The 11,418-nt window shown below is 41.3% G+C and overlaps 1 protein-coding gene across 11 annotated transcripts in view; it reads left to right on the top strand.

The window, feature by feature from the left end:
• Positions 1–11,058, top strand: part of ctnnd2b (catenin (cadherin-associated protein), delta 2b) — a 240,754-nt gene extending 229,696 nt beyond the window's left edge. For 6 of the 11 annotated variants that reach the window (XM_024806087.2, XM_024806086.2, XM_024806089.2 and 3 more), the window contains 5 exons: positions 352–445; positions 574–700; positions 4,599–4,727; positions 6,400–6,476; positions 8,362–11,058. In XM_024806087.2, coding sequence (XP_024661855.1) covers positions 352–445; positions 574–700; positions 4,599–4,727; positions 6,400–6,476; positions 8,362–8,625 — 691 coding nt within the window. In that variant the 3' untranslated portion in view covers positions 8,626–11,058. The remainder of the gene's footprint in view (positions 1–351; positions 446–573; positions 701–4,598; positions 4,728–6,399; positions 6,477–8,361) is intronic. The other 5 variants (XM_076876378.1, XM_024806088.2, XM_024806090.2 and 2 more) reach the window with 1 other exon arrangement.
• Positions 11,059–11,418: the final 360 nt, after the last annotated feature.

The raw sequence follows: 11,418 nt of genomic DNA on the forward strand, positions 1-11,418 counted from the left end.
AAGAAATAAAGTTTCATTTCCTACGCACTGATAATGCCATATGAGCCAATTAAACCCACAGTCATTAGTCACTTGGGGGAAACAGAATGAAATATTGGCTAATAAATCAATCAGAAAAACAATTATGCAATTTGTCCTACGAACATTTAAGTGGCACATCAGAGAAGATGAAGAAGACGTTTTCCTCGAAGGCTGCATGAGATGCTGATTTACATGCGCGTTTAGTGTCTCCATTTCGTGTATTTTTCTTTTTTATTCTGAACTGTGGTGTTTTTATAAAACGGCGTCTACCCAAACAGAGCAGAGGACGGTCGAGCTTTACGTTGTGTTTTTTTGTTTTCCTCTCTGCTGAATTCCCAGACATAGTCCCAAAGTGGTGAAAGCTGCATCTCAAGTCTTGAACAGCATGTGGCAATACAGAGACCTGCGCAGCCTCTATAAAAAGGTAAAGCCTCTGTACTCTGGGTATATAAATCCAGAATCTGTGCAATTACATGTAAAACCATTGCAAGGTAACTAAACACTGCCTCAAATCTTCTCCTCCTCATTTGCTTTCACTTTGGTCTCCCGCAGGACGGCTATTCCCAGTACCATTTTGTTGGCTCCTCCTCCACGATAGAGAGAGACAGACAGCGACCTTATTCTTCCTCTCGTACGCCCTCCATCTCTCCTGTGCGGACCTCGCCCAACAATCGATCAGGTGAGCCTACACATCCCCGTCTCCCATCTTCCCATTCATCACTCTTTCCACCAGTACAGTACAAACAAGCAGCGCTCCGATATATCTCAACTGTGCTTCAACCTTCACACTACAGTGACCACTGGTAAATTACTCCGCTGTCAAGGAAAATCCTTGCACTAAAAAAGTTTCCCGCCCTTGTGTTAAGTTAAGGTTTGACTAATAATAATGAGCATCTCCAAGGCCTCCGTGTTTCTGGGCTGATGGAGACACTTTGACAGTGATCACGTTGTGTAAGACACACAACCCTTGAAGAGCATTCATCGATACAGTTCATCCCGTGACAATGTAAAATGGGAGTGCCTCATATTTACTTATTTATCTAAGCTATCAATTGTTTATTGAGAAATTATAATGCTCTTAATAACATGCATTTGCATCTCCTCACTGTGCATGTGCTGCCTAAGCTTTCACATTAATGCGACAGCAATTACGTGGGTGGTGGAATTGCGGTTGAAAACATGTGAAGCCCGTTTGCTGCTTGCATAGATTGTCTGGGGCAGCTGTCAAAGTGTCCTTTCACAAGATACTAAATTCATTTCATCCATCGGCTTGTAAGTGTGACAGAAGAAGTGCCTAAAGTGCACAGAAGTGTGGATGTGTTTGAGAATATATTAGTGATGTGTTTAGTAGTGGAGTCAAAAACACTCTTAGCTCTTTTTTTCCTTTTTTATGGCCAATGTTGCATAATTAGTGCTGGGAGGTTTGGTTATAATATACATGCATCGCTCAGACACACACATCATACAAATAAAGTACAAAAATGTCACTTTCCACAACTGGAGCACAGTCTTCGTGGACTAGCTGTTACTATAAAAGGCAGCACACCAAAAACACTTGTTGGGAGATCCTGTTTAATGGCTTTAATTAGTGCAGGTGAAGCTGAGCTGCAGCTGCCTGCATCAGACTCAACCTGCCAAAGTGGCCACATGCTTCATACACAGCTTTAAAGCTTATAGTACAATTAGTAAAAAATACCCTTCCTATAGATTAAGCGTGAAATTTGCTATGACTAAAGCAGTTTTTCATATCTGGCTGTAAACATGTTTATATCATCTATAATGTGGCAGTCTATGAGGATTAACTATCATTTGGAGCCAGCCTCAAAGAGCAATTAAAGGAACTGTAGGTCAGCAGGAATCATCACCACAGCCAATATTCACAGCTCTCAATGTCACGTCTGCAACCTCAATTCCTCCATTTCCAGTGATTATGATTTTAAAATAACACCCAATGCATTTATGTCGCGCTTTTAGCGTTAAATTGCTCATATAGTCTTTAAATGTCTGCACCAGCGATTTAATGGGAATTAATAGAAACAGTGTCACAAGATTTGACAGAAAGCCAAATGTGTGAAGCTGTTTATGGAGGAGAAAGGCATCACAAAGTCAGTCATTAAGATCTCATTTAAATTGGTGTTCAGTTACAAAATCTGTTTAATCTCCTTTAACCAGTTGTTTCAATTATCATCCACTGTGTAGATGTGAGTTAGTCCTAGTGGACTGGACATGTTGGACTTTCAAACTTAGTACTTCCCCTCCCACCACAGATGTACCCATGGGTCATTTTCCCATTGTATTAATATTCTGGATGCCATTAACAGAGCTGGGCAGACAGTGGCTTAAAAATCTTATTATGTCAAGAAATAAATTAAAGTTTAGAGATACTGTGAGTTTTTGTTTTCAACAGGAAATATATTTTGTATTGGCTAATTCAAAACCACCTTATTACTTTTTTATGTAAAACTGTGAAAGCAGTTCACAAGAAATGCACAATTAGTATATTGCCTTCAAGTCAAATTTGGGCACAGCCTTTACTCACAGCCAGGGACAAAACATTTTAAATGAAAAATGAGATGATATTTTAGCATTTAATGAGCTTAAATGAACAATACAGGTTTCTTACAGGAGGGGAAATGAAGATAATAAAAAACCCTTTAAGAAGTTTCTTATATAATGCCCAATTTAATGGCAATCAGGTGTCGCAAGATTTCCCAGAAAGCCAAAAGTGGGAACCTGCTGATGGAGTCTGTGATCACAAAGTCAGTGAGGTTTATATGATGACCTTGACTGCCAAGTTTCATAGAAATCCACCCTGTAATATATAGAATATAGTCCTATTGTCATTCACAGAGCCAGGCAGCTACAGCTGCCAACTGTGAGCTAATGCATAATTCAAAAATAATTTCAAATGACTTCATGCAAGAGCATTTGAACATTTTTCACGTATTAGCCATCTACTTTTAAAAACAATAGCCAAGGCTGGATTTATGAGCCTTTCAGCTGACAAACCGGCAAAATAGAAATAAGTATGATAAAGACTCATTTCACATTTGTAAAATTTTGCAGGCAGTCACAGATTGTCCACTGAGCCTTTCTTTAATTTCACTCTTCATTTTCAAATGCACATAAAGGAAATAGTTCCTTTGTATTTAACACCATAGGAATAAATGCATTTCAATAAAAGTCGATGATTGGGTGTTTAGATGCTGATATTACAATGGATTTTGATAGGTTTGTAGCTTGAACCTATTCGCTGGAACGTTGAAGACAATATAATTACACAGCAAGCAAGACACGAAGTAGGCAAAGTTCTTCATGTTTCTCGTGCACGGGAGAGAACCGGACAAACGCCGTTTCTTCGCTTGACCCCAGTTGCTCTCGTCCGCTCCCCCGTAACACTGCTCTTTTATTGAGGTTACATGAATATGCATAAGTTCATTAACATACGACATATACATACACACAAAGAGTACCTTGCCTTTGTGTGTGTGTGTGTGTGTGTGTGTGTGTGGGGGGGGGGGTCAGAGTGTGGCCCCATAAACGACTTCCCTTAACCTGCTGGTCTGGAAAATCCAACAGTTCATCTATATGTAAAAAAGCACTTAGACTAAAACTGACATAGCTACGTTAATCCTACCGTAAAACAATAAAACAAGGTACGACCTCTTCCCATGCTCCCAGAATGTAGCCTTTGCAGCCTGCTAAAAATCACACATCCTATCACGACACAATTGATTAAACCTCTAAGCATATATGGTTAAATATTTCTAAGCGTAAATGACATTCAACAATACAAAACCTAACAGATTTGTTGTGCCAATAGAGCAGTAATGAGCATCTAGATCAATACTAAATGGATTATAACAGGCAAAGAAACAGGCACAGTAACACAAACAGGCGTCATAACCAGCAGCTTCTATGTGATTTGTAGATCAGAGCAAACCATATGGCACCAAATCAATTGCCGACATGGCTTACCAGATCCAACTTATTGTCACCGTCACTGATCCCATCATCCCCTTCTCTTTTTTCGGACTGTGGGTGTTTATATTTCTTCTGATACTTCCAGGATGCCTGTTGGGTACAAAAAGGTTTTCAGGTCACCAACAACAAGAGAACTTAATAAGCCAATGGGAGTCTGAAATGGTGAGAATATATAGGAGGGGCTTGCAGTCAGGCAGCAAGAGGATAAGAAGAAGAAAAGAGAGGATAGACTAAAGCCGACATAGGGAGGAGGGATGACTCAGTATTTACCTCTTTGAATCACAGCCTGGTCAAAAAGCTAAAGATTTGTGGAAAATGGTCCAAACCCACAGAGCCACAGTCAAAGCTGCTCCCAGTACCCCTGTTTTTAACTCATTCCAGAGTGATGGTTAGAGCAAGTAATGCATACAGTGAAGCCACAGACTTCTTTGCTTTCATTGGCAGGTAAATGCAAGAGCTCAGAGTGTTGAACAAGTTCACGTTGCTCTGAAAGGATTCGACTGTGTTGCAAACACTTGTCCTCCCTTTTGTAGTTTCTTCCTGATCTGTATTGATAATGTGTTGACTGATCTAATGTGTGTGTGTGTATGTAGCGAGTGCTCCTGCGTCCCCCAGGGAGATGATGGCATTGAAGGAGAGAAAGGCAGACTACGAGTCAACTGGCAATGCCAGTTACCATAGCAGCAAGGGCGAGCACACATCCCGGAAAGACGCCATGGCGGGTAGGAATTCCAAACTGCACATTTGTCACAAACACACATAAAGCTGTTTCCAGCAGAGGTGATGGTTTTAGTATAAAGGAGTGTGCGTTAAGAGATATGAAAGGAATCGTTTCATGGGAAACTATTTATTTTTATCCCGAGAGAGAGTGAAAAGGTTAAAACCACTTTCATTTTTGTAGTTTAGCTTTGCCCAAAGATAAATCCACCTGTCAGTGCTTATTACATCACACTTGTTATGTCTTTTTTGTTCAGTAGGTTGTTGTTATTGTGTTAAAGCTGACATTGTGCAAAAACATCACAGGTGACTCAAAATACATTTAATCAAGATGTAGCTAGTTAGTGTGAGAGTCTTAGAGATGCTGGTTAGTTAGTTAGCTGGTTAGCTAACAGACTGCTAGCAGCAGCTTCAAATTTCTCTATAAAAATTGTCTGGACAAACAGACACCAATAAATTAGACTAAATCTTTCCATTTTAAGCCACTCCAACCATAAACCTTCTTATATGCAGGGATGCACATAAGTGGTCCGCAGGTGTGCATTCGCTGTCAAAATAAAAGACGCACACCAGATAAGAAGTTTCAACGCGCGTTTGCGTACATAAGATTTTCTGGAGGAGGACAGACATTTGTTTAGAACTCTTAAAGATGTCAAAGAAGCTCCTTTAAGCAATTACTTTGGTGTTCCTCCACCCCCAAAGAAATGTCAGAAGGAGTCCGAACCACAAAAGAAGCGCGTATTCTCGGAAAAGTGGTTGCAGGAGGTGAGCTGGCTTCAAACAAATGATGAACGCACAGAGATGTGGTGCAGAATATGCCATGAAAATCCCACTCTAGTGGACAAAAACACTGCCTTTTATATGTACGCAAACGCACGTTGCAACTTCTTATCTGGTGTGCGTCTTTTATTTTGACAGCGAACGCACACCTGCGGACCACTTATGTGCACCCCTGATTATATGCATAGGCTGTATATAAAAGATGGATGTAGCCACAGTGACATGACCAACTGGTCAGTGAAGTCCCTTTATGAGTCCTCAAGCTAGTATTTCTACCTGTGCTATGTTAGTGCTTTGAAATTGGATGTGTCAGGTGAAGGGTGGCTATGACTGAGAAACCTAGAGACACTGCAGACTCACATGAGCAGCCACTTATCAATGAATCGTTTTATGACTACCCAACTAGCATCTGAGACCACTGACCTCTGCTGTCTGCTCACTTTGCACACCTGAAAGCTGTGTCTGTGTTTTCTCTCTGGTCCATTGAGCTAAGTCAATTCTGGCCTCTGGCCTCTAACACCAATCTTCTCATTGGAAGGCCTTAGGCTGTTGCACCATCATATCTTATAAGGAACTTTTCATTATCAGCAGCGTTTTTCTTCCAACATCACCATCAGCACAGAGCTTTAATCTTGTTGTCAACATCCTGGGTTTCAGCGAGGGTTTCATTGTTGTATGCGGTCTATCCTTGGAGAGAGTTCACACCAAGAGCAGTTGTTACATGGGAAACAAAAAAATCCAAGCTCTCCTTAATCACCATTCATCATCCTCTTCATTAATGTTAATGCAGCAGGTGTCCAGCTGATACCACTGACAGCCTACTCCCATTTGATTACTTTAATTATAAAAACTGAGTAAACGATTTAGAGCATGAACTCATCCTCACTGTGTCTGCAGGTCAAATCTCCGGTGGGTCTTCAACACTACACAGAGGAGCGTATGTGTCCCCAACTGATGACCTGAAGTATAATCAGGTATGAAAAGTCCCTTTCTTTAGGAAACACATTCCATAATCAGGTTTCATGTACATGCTAAAGGTGACTTGTTACCTCTAGCTGACACACCAGCATTAAAGGCTAATTTACATCATGGAGCCCTGCTCTCAAAAACTAACATAGGTTTAACACTGTGCGGCTTAACGTTTTTAGAACATGTTTAGCATAATCATCACTGGGTTGGTTGGCTGGTTGTGGCTAATAGACTTACATTAGTTTATGTTAGCAAACTAGTGACACAATTGATAACTCAGTAGAAAACAAGGGCACTGAAACTAAAAAGCAATATAAGGGGGTCACTTTGAACTGCCCCTATCTGCAAAAATGAGTTTTATGTTGAAAAAGCAAGGATATACCGTCCACTGTCACTCTGTCTCTTTAGCAGTAAGTGTTTGTTGCTGTTGTTTCTTGTTGTTTGGCCAGCTGCACTGAAACTGAAAAATAATGTAAGGCTTTTATGAATGAAGACAGTGTGGAGGACTTTTTTTCCACTGAGTTATTGTTACTATTTAGACTTACATTTGTTTATGCTATCTCTTATCACCAACCACCCTACCCAGTGAAATCACGTTCTGTACTGGCACAAGATGGCACAGCGGTAAATCTATGTCATTTTTTGGGAGCAGGGCTTCATAGTGTAAATTAGCCATTATACATGTCCACTATAAACTCAGAAGGTTCCTTCCTTCATGAAATGAATTACTAACACTACAAGAAGCAGGTGTGAATAAAAATAAGATGTAAAGAGTAAAGTGTAAAGAGAGAGGAAAAAATAAAAACACCAAAGACAGGTTAGTGATTATATTTGAACTCAATAGTTTAAGATGCCCTGATTTCACTGAGGAAACGTTTGAAAACCCACAACACTCAGCATCTGATAGACTAGAAAGCATTAATATTTCCATGCTGCGCTGCTAGCTTTATTCAATTCTTTATGACTCATCTCACCTTTAAGAGGAAGATCTGCTGTATAGTTCTAGGTGAATAGGAAATATCACAGTGAAACTGAATCGTAAAGGCTTTAATAGTGATACTATAAAGACACTATGACGTCCTAAAAGGTCACTGTAAACCTATAAAGAATGCTGTTTAAGCACTATGGCAATACACCCGTGAATTCCAGTTATTCTCACAGTCTAGTCTTTGGTTGGATGGTGTTGCCGGTAAAAGCTAATCGCTACCCATCACCCACTTTGATGAAGGAATGTCAGAACTCCGTTTTATTGAGGTTTTGCAGACATGTGACCACTAACCATGTGATGCTACCTTATTTGGACATGGCATTGACAATAATAGTGACTACGTAGAATCAAGTGAACAGGGTCCCAATCAAACGCTTAAAGACGGATGCATGACCATCTGTCAACTACCTGTTGCTATGGAAAAAAAGCTCCTCGTGGTTGGTTTGGTCACAAGCATATTGTTGCGGTGGTAGTTTGAATAGAAGTGATGGACTTGTGTATAAATACTGGCCAGCTGCTCTCTGAGCTGGAGTGAAACTGTAAAAAGTGCAACACAAATTGGAAATTTGCCTTCAAAGTTAAAGTTCCAACTTTTGAAATGTGAGCCCTAAGGCACAGCTTTTAACTTGAAGGTGAACATCTCCATTTCCTGTTTGTGTCACACCTTTTCAGATTTTACTGCTACTCATCTAGTAGTTTGTAGTAGACATCTGCTAGCAACCAAAGCAATCGCTTGGAAGCTTTGTATTGTATCACATCCAATATGGTGGACGACTCTATAGCAATGTGCAGTGTCACATGAGAAACCTCATGGTTCCCAGTACTCCCCTCACTCTCACTTGTGGTGACTTGGACCAATCATGAGTGGTCATTTGTAATGATTGTGCTCTCCTTCTTTCTAGGTATCTTCTCAAGGCTTGCCATCAGAACCCTACCCCCCTTTCCAAAATCCTCCTCCACCTGACAGCAGCAACTACGAGGATCAGGCCTGCTACGAGAACCAGGTTCATGCTGGAGGGCGTCCCCCGCAGGGTGACCTTAACATGCACCTGCAGGGCCTCAAGTCCACCGGCAACTATGTAGACTTCTACTCAGCCTCGCGGCCCTACAGCGAGCTCAACTACGAGACCAGCCACTACCCAGCCTCACCAGATTCCTGGGTGTAAGGGGAGATGAGGGAGGAGGAGGAGAGTACGGATAAAAGAAAACCCGGAAGTGAAGGGGGGGTGGCTTAAAGGTGGAGTGAAAGAAGATGAAAGGACAGGTTCCCTTCCTCCCTCCCCATCCTCCCCTGTAGTTCCTGAGTAGCATCATAGATAGCAGGATGATGAAGGGGGAGGATGGAGCGCATGAAAGGAGACGCGGGCAGAAAGCTTGATAGACATTTCACTCCTTTCAGGGACATCTCTGAGAGGAAGGAGAGGACCAGAAGCAAATGGAGGAGTGGCCAAGCATGTGCATGCACACCACCAACCAAACTGACCGACACATTTTCTTTCTGTGTTTCGTTTGTGATCAACAAGTGGTAGAGAAGGTTCACCAGACAGAAAGAGCGCCCGCTTCTTGTAGGCCTCTGGATACAGAATGTCAATCAGAGACTAACCCGGAGAGAGAGAAGAGAGTCGGGACATGAAAGGGAAGCGCGAGAGCAAAAGTTGGCAAACGGTTTTGCGATGAAGAAGGACGATGAAAGATAAACGTGGATTGGTGGACTTGAGGATGAGATGTTTTGCAGCGAGTCAGAGATACCCCAAGAGGAATCTGTAAATATGTGGTATAGCATCCATGGGTTTTAGTAAAGTGAAGCACAAGAACTGTAGGACACATAGGACGTCTGTCACACAAAACTTTTCTTTCTGTCTGTGGCTTCAGCGTGACGTATTCTCTGGGCAAGAAAGACTTTTGGTCATTTGTAACACTTTTTTTTGTGTTTCTACTTTTTTAATTCTGATTGTATAGTATTTGATGTACACTGTACATTTACGGAGATGCATTGCGTACTGTACATTGCACTATTTTCTGTGTCATGTCAGGCCTTTTGCCACTGGTTCCGACTCACCTCCTCACCAAGTACGCCCCCTTACCCAAACACACACAGACTTTCAGAACTCATATCATGGATGTTGCTAATGTGAAACACTGGATATGAATTGCAAGGTCACGGTGCTCCTTTCCACTGCCCTACAGTTAGTACAGCTGCCAGAACTGCTAAAGAAAGGTTGTTTTTTGGGCTTTTTTAGGCTAGCGTTGCATCTTCTCCACACCATTCCCCTGCTTTTACCCCCCTCCTTTGAGTGACCTGTGTTCATCATGTATATAACCGTGCCAAACGAGGGATACTTCCCCTCAGCTGAAAGGGGAGTGTTGACGGTGCATTCAAGGGTCCAAGTTAAGCTGAAGGTTTTCAGCTGAACATCCTCGCCGTTCTAACGATGCCACTTTGTAAATGCTTTGGTTTTTCTAAACTGTGTTTTACTGGGATGAAAACCGTCGAACTGCACCGAAACTCCCGAGTAAAATCGTAACAAGAAAAAAAAAAGAAGAAGAAGAAGAGAAAAAGGAAAATCGCGGAGGGACTGTGGAGCCTCACTTCCTCCAGAGCTGTACAAAATTAGTTGATTTCTGTGTTGTAAATTAATTCATGTTTGAAGTACAAAAAAAGAAAAAACTTTTCTGAGAGATGGTTGGCAATTCTAACTTCATGGTAGACAACAACTGTTAATAGAGTACGGATATATATTATATAAATATAAATATATACTTTTTATGTGCAGATGTGGATGTCACTTATAGCAGCAACATTATGGAAAAAAAGACTTGTTTAAAAAAATTTTAAAAAAACAGCTACATGTAGGAATTTTGTTCACAGTTAATTTTCTGGTCAGCACACTAAAATTGTCGACTTTGTGTAGTAATGTTATTGCTATGTGGAGTAGAGTAGACCAGGGCCCAGGGATCCACGTCGTCACTGAGGCAGTCTAGCAAAGGTGCTACATCCGTGAGAAGTATTTCCGACACGTCTGTATTCTGTCTGTGCACAAGATGTTTTCAGACTCCACCCATCGTGCTGCACTGATGCACTGGAGTGTGTCACCAGTGCACCTCTGCTTTTTAGATGATTTGGTCTCAGATACCAAAACATGCACCCGTCAATGCATGCCCATTTTGTTGTCAAACTGAAATATCTTTTTTCTTTTCTTTCTTCTGTTTTTTTCTGTAAGTGAAGAAGGCTAAATTGTAAAAGGTGACACCAGACCCTGGTTCTCCCTACTCACTGCTGTTTAGAAGTCCTAGAGGTCATCTTCCAATGCTTGATAAAGCCACTCATAATGCAGCAGCCCCACCACCACAAACACACACTGGATGGAAAGCAGACGTGCTGTATTTTTGTTAGTAAGCATCTGGAAACTGAGAACGTTATGTATGTCCTTGTGATCCTTAGGCAGAGAAAACTTACTATGAGACCTGTATGGAGATATAACGTCGGTGACCTTTTTTTTGCTAGACCAAATGTGTTTTAAAAAGAGAAATTGTGAATCTTTCTATTGCCTCAAACAGACTGCAACTGCTCCAAAAAATATAAACGAACCATCAAAGAACCTCTGATTCTGAGAGTTTGTTTGTTCTGGTGTCAAAAACAAAGCTGTTTACGACTGAAGTAGTACTCCTGGTGCAAAATTGAGGACTCTTTTCTCCAATTCTATTCAGTTTTATTCATATTGCAGGTAAAGACTGCGATATAAAGAGAAAAAGCCAGCTATTAGATGACCCCCCTGTGAACAAGCACTCGTGGGAAGGAAAAAAACCCTTTTAACAGGAAGAAGCCTCCAGCAGAACCAGGCTCAGGGAGGGGCGGCCATCTGCCACGACTGGTCGAGATAAAGGCTTGTAATTGAATGAGCTGCACAGATTAACCTGCAGAAAAACAAGAACAGGAAGTGACACAATACCACAGTGAT

The sequence above is a fragment of the Maylandia zebra genome, linkage group LG18, assembly GCF_041146795.1.
Source record: "Maylandia zebra isolate NMK-2024a linkage group LG18, Mzebra_GT3a, whole genome shotgun sequence".
NCBI lineage: Eukaryota > Metazoa > Chordata > Actinopteri > Cichliformes > Cichlidae > Maylandia > Maylandia zebra.